Source organism: Penicillium antarcticum (genome assembly GCF_028974205.1).
Source record: "Penicillium antarcticum strain IBT 31339 chromosome Unknown utg000001l_segment0_segment0, whole genome shotgun sequence".
Taxonomy (NCBI): Eukaryota; Fungi; Ascomycota; class Eurotiomycetes; order Eurotiales; family Aspergillaceae; genus Penicillium; species Penicillium antarcticum.
This window is the reverse complement of record NW_026695299.1, coordinates 852,244-869,460: the sequence shown is the minus strand read 5'-3', so window position 1 is coordinate 869,460 and position 17,217 is coordinate 852,244. Positions and strand designations below refer to the sequence as shown.

The 17,217-nt window shown below is 48.2% G+C and overlaps 5 protein-coding genes across 5 annotated transcripts; 1 reads left to right on the top strand and 4 right to left on the bottom strand.

Moving 5' to 3' along the window:
- Positions 1–185: 185 nt before the first annotated feature.
- Positions 186–2,074, bottom strand: N7508_000319 (tyrosyl-DNA phosphodiesterase 1; the record flags this gene model as incomplete). Its single annotated transcript, XM_058458404.1, has 3 exons — positions 186–1,383; positions 1,434–1,546; positions 1,598–2,074. The coding sequence occupies 3 exons, from the start codon at positions 2,072–2,074 to the stop codon at positions 186–188; spliced, it is 1,788 nt and encodes a 595-aa protein (XP_058324626.1).
- Positions 2,075–6,171: 4,097 nt separating this feature from the next.
- N7508_000318 (MFS transporter) lies at positions 6,172–7,740 on the bottom strand (the record flags this gene model as incomplete). The annotated part of the gene is made up of 1 exon (XM_058458403.1): positions 6,172–7,740. The coding sequence occupies one exon, from the start codon at positions 7,738–7,740 to the stop codon at positions 6,172–6,174; it is 1,569 nt and encodes a 522-aa protein (XP_058324625.1).
- Positions 7,741–8,679: 939 nt separating this feature from the next.
- On the bottom strand, positions 8,680–10,208 carry N7508_000317 (zinc-dependent alcohol dehydrogenase; the record flags this gene model as incomplete). The annotated part of the gene is made up of 9 exons (XM_058458402.1): positions 8,680–8,864; positions 8,934–9,187; positions 9,247–9,297; positions 9,352–9,445; positions 9,497–9,577; positions 9,628–9,649; positions 9,726–9,807; positions 9,870–9,921; positions 9,980–10,208. 9 exons carry the CDS (start codon positions 10,206–10,208, stop codon positions 8,680–8,682), a joined length of 1,050 nt encoding a protein of 349 aa, XP_058324624.1.
- Positions 10,209–10,656: 448 nt separating this feature from the next.
- N7508_000316 (ADP-ribosylation factor family protein) lies at positions 10,657–11,465 on the bottom strand (the record flags this gene model as incomplete). Its single annotated transcript, XM_058458401.1, has 5 exons — positions 10,657–10,683; positions 10,736–11,059; positions 11,115–11,198; positions 11,278–11,316; positions 11,391–11,465. 5 exons carry the CDS (start codon positions 11,463–11,465, stop codon positions 10,657–10,659), a joined length of 549 nt encoding a protein of 182 aa, XP_058324623.1.
- A 333-nt stretch (positions 11,466–11,798) lies between these two features.
- Positions 11,799–16,330, top strand: N7508_000315 (uncharacterized protein; the record flags this gene model as incomplete). Its single annotated transcript, XM_058458400.1, has 6 exons — positions 11,799–11,838; positions 11,907–11,985; positions 12,070–12,469; positions 12,517–14,110; positions 14,792–15,088; positions 15,147–16,330. 6 exons carry the CDS (start codon positions 11,799–11,801, stop codon positions 16,328–16,330), a joined length of 3,594 nt encoding a protein of 1,197 aa, XP_058324622.1.
- Positions 16,331–17,217: the final 887 nt, after the last annotated feature.

Genomic DNA, 17,217 nt, shown 5'->3' with positions numbered 1-17,217 from the left:
TCTAAACGAATACGACGAATACAATTGCATGCTACTATCCATGAAAGATTTTCACGTTGATTGGATGTTCATTTCCCTCGTATACTAAAGATTGTCATTGGATAATGATATAAGGATGTCGAAGGTGTGTTGCGGATAATCGATATAACACTAGTAGCTGTCCCGCTTCGTCGACAGATCATAGGTCAAACAATCCAGCGCTGTCCGCGCCAGTCGGGTAGTTCGTATGAGGCAGTGGCACACCACGGCTCGTCGGACGCTCCATATGGCGTCAAGGGTAGGTTGTAGGGCATACGGAATCCAACAACAACAGAAGCAGCATCCTCCTTCCCCTTCTCTTCCCCCTCTGAAGGAGAAGGACAGTCCTTCTGAAAAGTAGGAACCATAACCGCCCCCTTTCCCTCCTCCTCAAACAACCCAGGCCAAACAACAACCCCAATCTCCCAACTACAAATTCTAACTTCACCCCCAGAATTAACACCCGCACCCCAAGCCTGCGTAGAAAGATTCGCCGACGAAATCATCGCCCAATCCATGCTTTCCATGCCCTCATCCCGAAATCGAATATATGTCTTAATATGCGGCGCCGCACGCGCACGACCAGCTTCCCGCTTCGGTGGCTCGTCGCCGGATATATCGATGCATGTGCCATTTGTTAGACCGTCGCCGGCCCACTGGCACAGATAAGGACGCATATATGTGAGTTGTTTTTGTTGCGCTGCGCTTTGAGTCTTCATGTGGATTGAGGCGCCGGATGTGTAGCCGTCTATTGAGCGGCGGATTTCGTCGGGTGTTGGGAAGATTATTGAGTGTTTTGGTTGTTGACTTGGAGGTGATGATGGAGAAAGGGCTTTGAAGAAGACTTCTTTTAGCCATTTTTCCGTCTGGCCTAGAGTTGCTACTGATGAGATCTGTATTGTGTTGTTGGTTACATGGGTTGTTCTTGTGTAATTAGTTGGGTTTGGGGAGGTTCGTACCTGGGTGACGATGTGAGGCTTCTTTAGACTCTCTTTTCCTTCTTTGTTGGCTGCCTTGATTGGGATTCGACTCATTAGGTCTTTGAGTGCGAGCCATCCCCATAGTGTGCCCTCGTCTGAGTTGGATTCACTGGCATGCTGCTTTGATGGGACACTGGCGACAAGGGCCCCGCGCACAGCTCCGAAGTCATAGGTCTCCAGCTCTTGAACTAACGGGCCAGTTTTGGAGGGGCCATATGCTCTGAGATAGGCAAGGAAATCTCTTTTGAATCGGGCCCCAGAGCCAATTGGCATGTCTCTCGCTGGTGCCGATGACAGCTTTTGCGGCAGAAGAGGAGAGCGCCAAACAGCCTGTGTCATATTCGTCCAGTCCTGGGCAATCATATTCGCTGTATGAATAATTACCCTAGATATGTTAGATTAATCACGTCGTGGTATCAAGACTGAGCATCTTACTGGGCTAGGTCATCATGCCGAAGAAGCACCATGATCTTGGAATGATGCGTCCCAAAGGGCTCGGGCATATATGCCACGATAGGCTCGACATTGGGATATCGCGCACATGCTTCCTGTCTGTGTGTCAGACGGTCTTCATCTACTATAACTGAGGATTGACTCACTTCAATGCGCATTTTAGTCGCATTCTCTCTTTGCCATGATCCATGCACAACTTTGACTTTGATAAGATCTCTCATGTCTTCATCAAACTGGGACATGACAAAATCCACATCGTGGAGGTAATTGAATTGCCAGCATTCGCGGATCATTGGATCCCCGAGGATATCGCGCAGTCGAACCGTGTCCACATTGTAGCCTTTGCTTGTGGGAAGATCACGGATGTGAGATAGTTGAATTGGGGACTCAATGACCTTTGGAGGAATGGAGCTGGGTGTAGAACTTGTTGGGATGGTGTCTGGCACATTGCTCTCATTCTTTGCGTCCGGGCAGGAGGATGCGACCTGCCGAGACTGCGGTGGTGGGGTGATGACACTGCGGAGGGTGGCTATATCGTGTATTGTTGACAAAGGAGATTCCAGTTTTGACTCCTGTTCGGGAGATCCCGAGTCTGTTCTGATCTTTTTGGTTGGTGGTTCCATTGTAGTTGTTGTCATGGGGTTGGATGGAAGGCGGTCGCTGACTGGCGGGCGATCGTCAAACCTGCAGGTGCCCAGGTGCAGGCGTGACAACATAAATAGAATGGAGTTGGCCGAGTATACAGTATGGTTTTGAGTGCTCTGGTTTTCATTTTGGTGAGATCGATGTATTTCAGCATAAAAAGTGTCCAGTTATTACGTGGGGCTAGTCCTTGTGATCATATAGAACCATATATATATCGAAGTCCGTCACGCACTTGGATTCCACTCCCAATTCGTACCCTGGTAGATGATAAGTGGTTGAAATAGGAAAATTAAGAATAGAGCGCAAACGAGATATAAACTATTATACTTGCCCCGAGTGAAACTATAGACATACTTGTAGCATTTTGGTGGTATATCAGTAGCGAAAAGTATTTCGTACCACACACTGTACGGTGGGAACTCTTATATAATTAGGTTTGCTGAAAGCTAATCTAACCCCAGCACCGCATTTCGCTATATAGATTTCGAATTTTGGGTCAGAAGAAGTATGTAAACACGGCTCAATCAAGATCAAATAATCATATCCCAGAGAACGAATCAGGCCGAGATAAGAGCCAATGTACAACGTTGCCATTGAGAAGTTGACTCGATATTTTTACCTGCTATTCTTATATTGAACGAAGAAGACTAACGGTATCTATGAAATGTCTCATGTCTCTAGTAGGGTTTGTTGATTGTATCAATTTTGTATACATTGTTTCTTGATACGTCTCGCTCAGTCAAAGGCTTGATTGAGTTGCCAATTGGTTCGTACGTTAGTCTATGAAGTAAAATTTAAGATCCAGCAAATTGCAGGCTGAATGGAGGGGGCGCATACGTTCTTCAAGACAGCAAAAAGGAAAGCTAGGCAAGCCTAGCAGTTGTCTCATGGTTCCAGAGGGGGTCGAACCCTCGACTTTGGCGTTATTAGCACCACACTCTAACCAACTGAGTTATGGAACCTGGTTATTGTGTCTCGTCGGCGTGAAAGTGGATCAGATTCCTACACTCCACCGTCGGTAAAGAATTTAGTTAGGGTTGGATCTTGCGAGCTTGCTTACCCCAATAAAATGTGTCTGCTATCAAATTAGGCAGTAGAAATAGTATGTGATCTTGACATGATGTTTTTAATATTCCATAGGGGTTAAACATTTTATTTCCACAGGTGACAATGTATCTCTATACATTGAGGCATGAGCGCATAGGTCAAATATAAAGGGTACGCTAGTTCGAACTAACCGTATTTAGTCCAGTTGTGACGTGGGTGCTGAATGACGTAGCTAAAATTCCGGTTCTCGCTTAAACCCTATGGTACATGGCCCGCCTCAACCACACAACAACCTGGTTCCATAACTCAGTTGGTTAGAGTGTGGTGCTAATAACGCCAAAGTCGAGGGTTCGACCCCCTCTGGAACCATGATTTCTTTTTTTAGCTTGTGCTACCTTGCTGCCATGAGTTAGGTAGGGGTGTGGTTGGGCTTTTATTTTTGCACACGTCGGTAAAGATGAGTAAGAAAAACTAGGCGTTTGACGGTTGGAGCCGATAACGCAGTGAACAGACTATAGATCGAAGGTGTGCTCAAACCTAGTTCTATCGTGAAAGACGGTCGTGACATATCTATCCTATTGGGTATGTCCTTTTATTAGGGCTGGGTAACCCTATCGACCGTGTAGGGATTGACGCCTATTGGGAATCATCGTTCACTTGGGTAATATAAAAAACAAGAACACTATATCCCCTATCCTGGCGTTAATCAGATGCTATAAGCATTTAACGGAGTTCAACGTCTGTGTAGCTCGGCTTGTCATATATATGTCTAACTAACAATAAAATTGTCAGGTTATTATTGTAATATAGCAACGATAATTGAGTATTTTGTGAGAGTAGTAAAGAATGATAGCAGAAGAAACGCAAATAAAGGTAGAGCCGTAACAACGTAAGAGACCACTGCCTTTCTACACCACAAATTAAATCGCAGCACAATAATTTGAAGAAAGCAATTGAATAAGTTGGTACAAAAAAACCTCGAATTCGTATTAAACTTGCAAAAGCTCATGAAATGAAACATTGAAAACCCTTGCATGACCATTAAAATTATTTCAGCCATGCATTAATTCGGCATTTTGAAATTGGCACCGAGAAGTTCCATAGTGATTTGGGTGCAATAAAGAACTCTTTCAAACGTCACAGTCAGGCAGATCTGGTTCATACTCATGTATTGATTTCTGGGTTATATTATCGCAAATGTGGCCGCCAAATAATAACCGGGTTCCATAACTCAGTTGGTTAGAGTGTGGTGCTAATAACGCCAAAGTCGAGGGTTCGACCCCCTCTGGAACCACGTTTCTTTTTACTTGTGCTTATTATAAGTACCTTGATCTAATTTCCTTTGAAATGAAAATTTTTTATTTGCAAATTTGATTATCAATATTATTACTGAAAACCAAGAGGGGATGGCCGGCTTAAATTGATAATTGGAGGCAAGCCTGGTAACTACACGGTCTCTCACTCCTGTTCTATGAAACCAAATCAAACCTCGCTTGCTTAAAGGGTGGGAGGCAGTCGGGAAAGCTTCATTCCGTCTCCAGTACTGCCTTTCTTGGATATCTTCATGTTTTTAGCGCGGCCTTGACAACTCCAATGCAGGATTTCGCTCTTCTTCAAGACTTTGTACCAACTGCAATTCATGCACCAACTGATGGACGAATTCTGTGCTTCGCATTAGCCAGAATAATTGACTCATATATTGTGCCTGCCACTTAAGATCGACCTTGGCGCTTTGAACTTCCTCGCTGGAACACGATTATCAAATAGCAAATCAATTTCACCAAAGGTACGATCCTTGGTCTCTGGAGGATATGACATAAATGTTGAGTAAACCATCCGAGGCGTAATGCAGTTGCAGGCTATACCAGTAACAACATGCACCACTCTCCCGATGACAGTTGTGTTGTATCTCAATTAACCGGATGGCGTCTTCGCAACGACAGGATAGCAGACAGGTCCTATATTTATCATATTGCACAGCATTGAAATGACCAATAGGTACCCTACGGCCATATCCCAACGAACAACTCTCGGGGCACTAGGGGTCAAACTGGTTTTTGGAGCTCCATGCTCGCCTTGACAGAGGTGCACAGCCATATCATGCAATTGAACGATAAAATGTTTCGCGAATCCAAGGCTGAATTTGACATTCGAGAAACGGTCGAAGTAATATCTGTTGAGCTACCTACTTGGCTTGACACACCGTCTAATCATCCCGGGACACGCCCGAGAACCAGGAGAGCTAAATAAAGAGTAGTCTTGGACGGGAGTTCGCAGTCCACCTCCTGCTTTACCACCATCAATGTCAATTGTTGTATTATCAATTCTTGAGCAGGGGAGCCAAATCGAGAGAGAACCTAGATATTGAGTCGACCATCACATAAATCGATGCAAGAGCCATGCTGCAAGTCTCGGACAAATTATGTGGCACACAAAGCGCCGTCCAGGAATGGAATGCCTGTGGTCTCCAGTGAATAGACACCTTCTCGTCATTGCGTTCTCTATCCATCTGCACACCCATTTGTTTGACACCAATGCCCTCAATCTGACCAATGCGAAGGAATACTTAGAAAAAAGTTCTATGCTGCTTCTTCAGTTTCAGAAGTACTGGCCTCTTCTCCAAACTTCTTCAAACGCGCGGCTGCAGGCATTTCACAGAGCTTGTCAGTCTGCTAGCAGTCACAAAACTTTCAATATGGATCCCTGGATGAATCAGTTCTTGAGAAGCTATGATTCACGGGTTGTGGAGCGCTATGAGATGGTTGAGGGCGCGCAAAATCCTGATGCTGATGCCGCAGTCGAGCTTTGGCAAAATCGTTCAGATGGGATCTCTCAAATACGGACTGTACTGTAAAAAATTATTGTTGAATGCTCTGGATTGAAACATCTACTGTATTATGTTAAAACTTCGTCGTACCAAGTTATGTCCCTTGCTGATTCAACGACCACCTAGTTTGCCAAATCAGACCCTTGACAGTATTAAGGGCATACTTAAGATTATATTAAACTCCCGCTCAGCCATATAATGTCACGAAGCAGCACTCGCATGCAACTTCTCCATATACAACTGCGACTTCGCAGAATATTTGCAACGAGCACGAATCGCCGACCCATATCTGTAAAAAAGGAAAGGAGCAGGCATGCAAAGAACAGCAAGGAAAGCGGGAATACAAGAAGCCCAATGAATACCAAGATTCTGGTACATATAGTTCGTGAAAAGGGGGAAGACAGCGCCGAAAATAGAGCGCAAGATGGCATTAGCGGCCAACACCGAGGCAGCGTAAATGGTGTAGGAGTCAATGAGATAGTTCATGACGCCCAAGTAGATCAGAACTACGCCAAATCCGAATGGCGCACCCGCGATGATGCTCACGCTCCAGTGGATTGATGGTGAATTGGTCCATGCGAACCAGAATAGACCAGCGGGTGTGATGATTGCTGCGAGCATCATTCCTGGTAGACGGGCTTCTGGGGGCGCGTAGCCTCCGTTGGCATCTTGCACGTGTTGGTATAATTTGTTGTACGGGATTGTGGCTAGAATGCCTAGCATGATGCCGATCATAACACCAAGGAAAGCTAGCCCGCCTACACCTTGGTTCCAGCCCCGTCCTTCTTCATAAACAATCGGGAAGGCGGAAAACAGCATGTAGAGCGTGCCGTAGACGATGGCACTGTATATGGAGAAGAGTTGCACCACCGGCTCGCGGAAGAGGAATAGCAACGGCCGGGACATGGCATTTGACAGCAGCTTGGGTAACGACTGTCTGCCTTTACTTAGATCGGCCTTGCTGCGGTATACCTTGCCCGTAACGCGGGTTAAGGTCTCAGCACGTCGACGTAGAAGGACGGGCGCATAGGTTTCTGGCACGGCCACGGTGATGACTATCCATACCAGACCAGCTGTCGCCGCAAGGAAGCCTTCTACCCACCTCCATCCGGCGTTCATGCTTAGGAAGCCTCCAATGATAGGACCTAAGCAAGGTCCTAGGAAGGGGGCGGCGGCATACAGACTGATAGCCAACGCGCGCTGCCGAGCAGTAAACATATCAGAGATGGTACCACCGCCATTGGTGAATGGGGAAGAACCAAAAGCGCCCGCCAGGAAACGAAGGACAAGAAGGGTTTGGATATTGTCAGCGCCGGCGCAGCCTGCTGAAAAGATGGCCATGCTGCCGGTACTGATGAAGAAGGGGATTTGTCGTCCGAAGGTCTCGCCTACTGGAGCCCAGAACAAGGGTCCAATAGCGAAGCCCAATACAAACAATGAGAGGCCGATGGTGGCTACTTCAGTGCTGACTTGGAAATGGTCCTCTATTTGGCGCATGCTGCCACTATAGGCTGAGGACGTCAAGGAAACAATCAAGGTGGAGAACGCGACAGCTAAGGTGATGGTCACCTTCTTTGCTAGGCCAAACAGCAGAGGATTTCGAGGGTCGTTTGGGATCCATGATACTGCATAGGGGTCTTCTTCCGTGCCAGTGCCGACGTAGTCATATTCAGCGATCTCTTGGGTAATTACCCCTTGGTCGGTCAACAAGCGCCAGTATGGTATACGCCCATCAGGAGCTCCAAACTTAGGGGGCGGGCTCTCAATCATGATGAGCAACGAGACTGTCTTCGACAGTAGCTAAATCGGACCATGGAATTGGGGCACAAGGCTGATCCATACGTCCAAGATCTGGCAGGGTGACTGTAGCTAATCACACAAGACACATTTTCTGAAATGTGAAATCCGTCGCAGCTGGTCGTGACCCACAAGGTGGACTAAGTACAGATTTGTTGTAGGGTCCACTGAAAGTTCTTTGGGCCACTACGGAGTATAAAGCTTGGTGTTCACGTTAGCTGAAACACGGGTTTTACTTAACGAGAAATGTTACAAATTGTCAAGCAGAGGCATTCATGGCTTACAATAACTAAAGTGATCTGCAAGGCAAGGGGTGCTGGGCTGATAAACAGAAATGATCGGCTATACATTTATGCATCGATCGGATGAACATCGGCACTTTCCCGAGATCTGAGTCGGCCCGATTTGGATTTAGATGCCGTGTAATTGCTTGAACATTCGTTTTATATTCGGTATTTAACTTGTGTTTTACAATTGCTACACAGTACCGTGTTCCAAATTTATTGCGAAGGAGGGCATGATATTGCAGCGACCTTGATCATTCATAGGTTAGCTTTATAAAAGCAAACCCACTGCATGATAACAGGCTTGGCTGCCTCCAATAATCACCAATGGTAGACCTTGGCGCACGTTCCTGTCTATGGCCAAGTTTCTCATAATAACATCCTGGTTCGCTCTGCATAGTGATGACATCAAATCGATCACGTCAAGTAATTACGAGCCCACGATCCCCAAGCTCAGATCATGATTTCGAGGTCTTCGGAATTTAACAAATCAGCTGCAACACAGGCACCAGATACTGTAGACAAATTGTGAACTCGACTAGTTATTGAGCAAATATTGTTTCATATAAAATATGACGTAGGATTTTGAAGATCAACACACACCACCCACCCGCTCTAGGAGTATGAACTATTCAGGAATCTTCAAAACAACTCTACCATCGATCTCCGAGCGCTCCAAACGATCCAACACATCATTGATCTCTTCCAAGCCAAAGACATCAATGTGCGCCTTAACATCACCAGCAACTGCCATTGCCAAAACCTCATCCATTTCCTCTGCCGTACCTGCTGAATTGCCGACAATGGTGAGTCCTATATAAACCAGTTAGATATTTCTGTTTGCCAATCTCGCGCAAGAGACATGAGTGTTGAAATACATACCCTTGACAATCATATCCAACGGAGTAGCTGGTAATTTGAACGGCTTGTTCGGGATACCAACACAAACCAGCGTCCCAAGTGGCCGGAGCATCTGCATGCTTTGCTCGTAGGCTCGCTCGCCGTTCGCTGTGCAAATGACAGCGTGAACGCCGAAGTTAGTGATAGATTTCACTGCTTGCACGATGTCGACTTCTCGGAAGTCTAGGAACTCTGTGGCGCCTAGTGAGAGACAGAGTTGCTTTTTCTTTTTTCCGCTATGAAACACAAGATTAGAATAGCGTATAGGATAACATTGGTTTTGAGTATCGTATACCTGTCAATCGCAATAACTTTGAGTCCCTTCTTGGCGGCAATTTGGATTCCCCTATACGAGATTACCGTTAATGATCAGGTATCTGGGGAGGTTTTGGAGTCATACATGTGCCCCAGACCACCTCCAGCACCGAGGATTGCTAGATAGTTTCCCGAGCGAGTTTTGGTCTTCATGATGGAAGAGTACATAGCAATCCCAGCTTATACATGTCAGTGTCATTGTTGTAGAGTTACAGACAGAGAAGACATACCACATAGAAGGGGCGCTGCACTATCGGGAGATAGCTGCTCCGGGATCTTTGTCACGTGGCGCGCTGGGCTGACGATATATTCTGAGTATCCAATTAGAAAACTATTAGGTATTCATGGGATAGATACTTACGCTGGAAAGTGCCAGGTACATTCTATATTCATCGACGGAGTCAGTCAATCGCAACATTGAAGACATATAGATTGGAGGTGGAAAGTATCTATACTTACAGCACCGGCGTTCTTCTGATACGGACACGCAGTATGGTTGATCTCGCAAATCTCGCACTGTCGACAAGAACTATAGAGCCACCTGATCAATGACAACGAATTAGCATTAGTCTAGTGTAAACCCTGGCCGAAAAAGAAACCTACCTGATTCCCACACGCGTTCCAATCCATTGCTTCTCGTCAATCTCTGGACCGACTAAGCCCCACAAGGATTAGCATATGCTTTCAAGCATGCGTTTCAGCCTCAATATTACCTCCAATGACCTTCCCAACACCTTCATGACCAGCCACGTCGGTCAACATAGGCGTGTCGCCACGGATACTGTGCAAGTCTGAATGGCACACTCCAGAGAACTCCAGTTTCACGAGGATTTCTCCCTTTCCTGGTATTGGAAGGGGGTGATTGCTTCGGACTTCCACCTTTGAGGAGGCAGGAGTTGTGGGTGTGATGACCGCTGCTGTTTGGGTTTGAGGAGTCGCCATGTTGTCCAGCGGAATTATACTGATATGTCTCAAGATTGAAGGGATTGAGTCAAGTAGAGTAGATTGGTGTTTTGGACGAGTGCGGGGTGAAGGCAGGAAAGATAAGCCAGTCGGGGTAACATGCGTTAGTCTTATAGTCTTGGAGAGCCCCTGGTTTCTAAAAGGTATACTAATGTTGCTCATACGGAGGAAAATTTGATAGACTGAATACTTTTGTTTACCTGGTTCAGCCTCAACATTCAATTAAACAATTATCTGTAAGCCGCGAGACTAGACACTGGGGAAATCATGAAGCAATATAAGACAAGGACTGTGCCGAGACATAGTCGAAGGGAAGAAGAGGCACAGCACCCCGAATGCAGCGGAAGGCTCCGAACCCATATGAGAAACTTGGACACATAAGGTATATCAACGATGAAATCTAAAACCGGACACCAACACCAGACCTTTATGCGTTCTCCGACTGGATTGTTTGCTGTAAAAACATTAGCTTGGGGCAAGAGAGATATCCATGAAACGAAACATACCACCAGCCAATCCATTCCCTCATTAATACCCTTGCCATCAATAGCAGAGCACGCGACAATGCTCCAGTTCCGATCCCGCAATTCTCCCAGCTTCAAAGCCTCTGAAATCTCGCCCGCACCCTTGGCACCAGGCTGATCTTGCTTGTTGGCAAACACAAGTAGCGCTGCATCGTGGAGTTCCTCCTCATTCAACATGGCTGCTAGTTCGTCTGCCGCGGTCCCTAGCCGCTCGATATCTGTGGAGTCGATGACGAACACTACAGCCGCTGTGTTGGCATAGTAGCATCGCCAGTATGGACGAATGGAAGTTTGGCCACCAAGATCCTATGACGCAGTATCAGTAGGGAACTGGGTGATCGTGTAGCTGTGCATCACCTACCCAGACATTGAGATTCAGATTCTTGTATGTGACCGACTCGACGTTGAAGCCGATCGTGGGTATCGTAGTGACGACTTCGCCAATCTGTGAGCGCGCATTGTGAGTCCCTCGTGTCCATTGCGCCGTCCAAGTTCCTCAGATGGGCGGGGTTTCAATGGCTCACCTTGAGTCTGTAGAGCAGAGTTGTCTTTCCGGCGTTGTCCTGGATGATTGAGAGAGTTCATCAGCTTCCATTCATCCCGCGTTATCTCGCATAGGAACTATGACGCCACGTACAAGTCCTAGAATCAGAATGCGGATCTCCTTCTTGGACCAGAGCAGGGACCACATGCGCGATAGTGAGCCACCCATGATGTATGCGCGCGTATTCGGTTGACAGAAGAGGTAACGGAGAATGAAGTCAAGTAGAGAATATGAGAAACTAGTTAAGTTGTCGAGTTCAGATGAAAGAGAGACGGGTCGGCCTGTGCGGTGGGCGGTCAATCGGGGAGATCACGATGCGGGATTGAGCTCAATCGAAAACCTGACGATTGTCCCTTCTCCTCTCAGGTCTGTCGGGTTCTTTGATCACCTCTACGCACTCTTCAGCTTTATCTATTTTCAACACTCGCGATTTCGCGCTATCACAGTCCCGGCGCACTCCCTAGATTCGCCGCACGTTCACATTGACCCCGGACTTACGCCATGGTCGGAAAGAAGTCGGGTAAGGCCCTTCGGGATGAGGGTAGGTTCATCGAACAAGTGATCAGTACACTTTAATCTGATTTAAATACTAACACATGGACTTCACAGGCCTGGAGCGCACCGATAACAACATGGAACTATCCAGTTGGCCCCAGATTCCCGCGATCAACCAGAAGAACTACTACACGTATGTGTACAGTCGAGATCAATAATCAGGGACTCCCCCCGTCGCTGGAGTCAAAAACATCAATGCTGACTGCATGTTCTATAGTGACTACCTGAAGCGTGACGACCAGAACCTGGCCTTCCGACTGCAAAATGAGGAGGCTAGAACGAGAATGACCAAGAAGGCAAAGGACCACGACCGTGCCATGGCAATGGCCAAGCCTGAGAATGCGGAAGGCGAGACCGAGGCAGACGGTGATGCCAACATGGAGGATGCAGAGGAGACACCAGCTGAGATGGCTGGCTCCAAGGTTATTGTTATCCACATGGGCAGTCAGAACCTCCGCATTGGACTTGCGAGTGATGCGCTACCGAAAACCGTGCCCATGGTGATTGCGCGGAAATCAGCGACTAGCGAATCTGAAGACTATGCAGAGCCCAAGCCGAAGAGGTTCAAGGCCGAGGATGAGTCCGAGCTAGAGCCAGAGAAGGCTTTTGGATCCGAGGTATGTTCGGTGCCATTTTCTCAATTCAAAGCTAACATCGTCTCTAGTGGTCCTCTCAGTTCAACCGGATGTCTGCAGAGTTGAAGGTCCATATGCGACAGAACAAGCGACGGATGCTTCCTAACTCCAAGGAAATGGTGGTGAACTACAACCGCAGGACAGTACCGGAGATTATCTCTGAACACAACGACCCAATGCGTGTCGAATGGACCGAGCTCTCGAATCCTCCACCAGAGTATGTTGTTGGGCAGCCGGCGCTGAGAATCCCCGATGCATCGAGCCCTCGATACAAGCTCTACTGGCCAATCCAAAATGGCTGGTGCAATGAGAAAGACTATGAAAGCAAGAGGATGCTTTTTCTAGATATCTCACTGATCCTGGAAGACGCTATCCAGAACCAACTGGGCTTGACCAGTAAAAAGGACTGGACACAATACTCGTGTGTATTCGTCATCCCAGACCTTTACGACAAGGCCTATGTCACCCAAGTTCTCGAAATGTTGATGCGGGAGTTTGCATTTTCTCGGGTGTGTTTCATTCAAGAAAGTCTGGCAGCCACCTTTGGTGCCGGCTTCACCTCAGCCTGTGTGGTCGACATTGGAGCACAAAAGACCTCCATCTGCTGTGTGGAAGAAGGCATGTGCATTGAGAACTCGCGGGTCAACTTGAAGTTTGGCGGTCAAGACATGACGGAAGCCTTTGTCAAGATGATGCTGCACGATCACTTCCCCTATGCCGATATCAACCTACGGCGCAGACACGACTTCCTTTTGGCCGAAGAGCTGAAGAAGAACATCTGCACTATGAATGAAGCGAGCGTCTCTCCCCAAGTCTTCGACTTCCACCTTCGTGTGGCGGGCCAAGATACACGAAAGTACTCATTCAAGGCCTTTGACGAAGTTCACCTTGCACCAATGGGTGTCTTCGAGCCCAGTATCTTCGATAACGAGCATAAGATTGATGGGCGACGGACTTTGATTGGCCGATCCGCTGATATCTACGATGGACAATCAAACGATCCTACTTCTGCTGCCCAGTCAGAAATCTTGACAGCTATTGCTCCTCCCTTGCCCAAGACCAATGGAGAATCTAACTCAGCTGATGTTCAAGCTACACCTAGCCGGCCCCAGCATCCCACTGCCGTTAGCAAGCTTCAAGAGCTCGAGGGTACTCCCCGGTCTTCCGTTGCCGGCTCTCCTGTTCCCGAGAACACGGGAACTCCCCAGGCAGGCGGAATAAGCACACCCGCGGCAGCTCCATCACAGACTCCTCGTCCCCCAGCCGTGGAAGAACGGGATGATATCATGCCAGTCTTCGCCCTGGACAACGCCATCCTGACATCTATCGCACACGCCGCTCGTTCCGACGAGAAGAAGATGCGCGACTTCATCGGCGGTATAATGGTAGTCGGCGGCGGCAGTCTGACAGCTGGATTCCACTTGTTCCTGGAAGAGCGCCTGCAAGCTCTCCGTCCTGGCTTCGCCAAGGAGATCATGATTGGAACACCGCCTCGAGATTTGGACCCCCAGGTTGTTGTTTGGAAAGGTGCCAGCATTTTTGGCAAGTTGAACGCCACAAACGACAGCTGGATCGGGCGATTGGAGTATGATCGACTTGGGCCCCGGTTGATGGCTTACAAGTGTATGTGGGCTTATTGATTGTGGACTTTGGCTTTGTGATGCTATTATGAGAAGCTGGCGGTGGCGATGGGAGTTTTACATTTTTGGTTATTATCAAAAGGGGTTCCGATATTTTCTAACGCAATGGAGTATTTTGATCAGAGAGTGTGCACGGATATACATGATTCTCACTTAATAGCGAGTGCACCACACAAAATGTGAAGTTATCTACAAATAGACAAACATAGCATAATTAGTACCGCACGAAAAACGCACGAACTTCGTTCCTACATGAGATGACCGTTCAAACGTGCATAGTATGGAGGCGGTAGAAGTCGGCAAAATAATGATTCTCTGGCGGCCGTAGTCCGCTCTGCAATGTCCAGCTTCAATTGATTCAACCCGCCTCCAGCTGTCGCAGTTCGAAGAAAGGCCTTCTTGCGGACATTTGCACTTACGGTCCTCTAGGGTGTTATACCTCGACTTCTGGTCCCCCACAGCTGTTACTCCAGTCCCGTACGGACACCGTAGGTTTGCGACGACGCCTCGAGATCGACTCGGACCGAGCTTACACTCCATTGATAATTCAGCATTGGGTTACGGTTCGCAACCCGGCTCAAATAAAACGGCAATTGTTTAATCGACTTCGGTGAGCCTACGTTTGCACCCTCCAGCTGATACAGAGTTGCTGATCTCCCAACAGTCCCTTTCTACAAAACCGCATCGGACGACAGGATGTCCAAGTCTAAAGATGGACAGTCCTCTGGGAGCTTCCACCAGGACTACATTGCCTCACTGCGCTATCGCAATGACCTCCCTCCTCCGGATATGCCCCCCAAGTTCCTCGATATCCCGCACGAGGGCTTGAGCCGCTTCCTCACACCCGGATTTGCATCAAACTTGGCGCGTCGCGAGGAGCCCAATATCGATGTCGATGCTGAAGGCGGAATGCCCATTGACCTGGTTGGTATTCCGGGCTTACACTTGGGCGATGAGAGTGGTATGTGCAAACCGAACGTTTATTCAATCGCATGACTGGGACTAACATGTCTGTATAGCTATCATGGCCCCCGAAAACCCTCAGCCTATCGACCCTGCTGATCTCCCACTCCTTATGAGCATCGAACAACTCCGAAACCCCGTCCAAAAGAATACCAATGTTAGCTTCCTTCGCCGCACACAGCATATCTCCGTCGACCGCACCGCTGGGGCCGGCGCCGCTGCGCCCGCCAAAGCGCAATCACGGCCCACTAAGAAAGGAAAGCCTTCGGTCGATGACCCTAAGCACGTCAAGAAGTTCATCACAAAAGGATTCGATATTGCCTACCCGCAGAGCAAGCACACTGGAGAGGATACTGAGGATCGCGTCCGAGGCCTTCCTCCCACCAAGGCGGAGGTAGATGCCTGGGCAAACCCAGTACACCCTGATAACCCCAAGCTTAAGCCAGTCGGCTTCTTCCCTGTCATGCCTGACCTAGAAGGTTTCCCCGAGCCAGGCGGTTTCCTTCAATTCAAGTTCGACAAGGCGCCTGTGGCAGCCGTCGCAGGCAAGCGGGACAAGCGCATGGAGGTCGGCCTGCTGAGTCCAGCAGCACCCGAGCAACGTATTGTTCACGAGCACGAGTCCAAGGTGGCTCTTCACGAGACGAACCCTAATATCTACCCTCACCCTGGCCCAGTACCCTTCGACTACCGCCTATTCCTACCCGAGAAGGCCGATGCCCTCAAGAAGATCCACACAAGCATGAGCTTGACACATCCAGACCGACACGACCCAGAACTCTACACCCACGAAGCCGACGGCAACAAATACCACCGCTACGATCGTGCCAAAACCTATGCAACAAGTGCCCAGACCTTCAACAACGAACAGAAAGACATCGCAATGACCCTCTTCAAGCCCAAAGATGGCGATACCAGACAATTGGCCGCTTACTACTACCCCATCATCGGCAAGGCCCGTCTCAAACCCGAACGTGCCCGTACCATCGCCCAGGCTGGTCTGGCACCTACATCCACCCAGCAAGAAGAGCCCGAGGAGCAAGTCGACCAGATGCACGTTACGGTCCGCGATCCCGACGAGCAAGAGATCTACAAGCGTGCCACGCACCGCCTGCAGGTCGATCCTAAGTTCGCGAGTCAAATGCCGCCTGAACCTACCATCGTGGAAGAGGAGCAACCAATCGAGCACGAGGATGCCGATAAGCCGGTTGGGGATACTCATATGAGCGATGACGAGTAGGGTTGAGCGGTATTTGGTTATGTATAATGGATCTTTTCCTGAACATTGATTCTTGAACCATCTAAATTTCTGGGTCCGGCGTCTGAGCAATGAGGAAAAAAGGCGTTTCGCGCATTCAATTGAACAAGTTCTAAGCTTTTCATCGTACATGTACATTGACATTGATATTGCCCAATGCTTGACTCTACAACTTGAATTGATTGGCGGTACGTGTGTAGGAAGTAGTTCCCGCCAGACTCTACCGACTCAGGTATTTTCTCCCAAGTTCTTCCTTGATAATTCCAACCCATTCACTATCCCTGCCGTGTAACCGATTCATACCTCGGGACTCGACGCTCGAACCACACGGACGGAACGTTCACTATAGAGTTAAGCAACGCCACAGCCGATTTTGGACATATCTTCCTTGTGCTTTTCCCGGAAGACCCTCGGAGGATCAACTATTCGAGTCAAAAGTCAAATGGATATTTGAGACGACGGCTGAGCCGTATCGTAGCAGCATGCACGTACATAGAGCACTGAGTGGGTGCCGTGCACGTTGATCGCCAACATATAGGGTGGATCCTCTTCCAACCGAGAGTCTCCGATATTGTTGATCTTTATATGGTATGGCGGGGCTCGATGAGGGGTAGATAGCTGTAGCGATATAGTATAACGACCTTGCTACGCGTTCAATGGCTACAAAACGAGAATTGGGGCTTGTGTTCCACTGTAGGGAGTCGAGGTTCTATATAGAGAAACCTAGCCGCGATTACCTCTAACAAAAGAACCAATTCAATATCTAGAATTCTAAATGAGCTGAAAGATAAGGATCCCGAGCCACCGCCCATAGAGGCCATGAGAAGCCATATACCAAAAATGGGATAGGCCAAAGATCCCCAATTAGC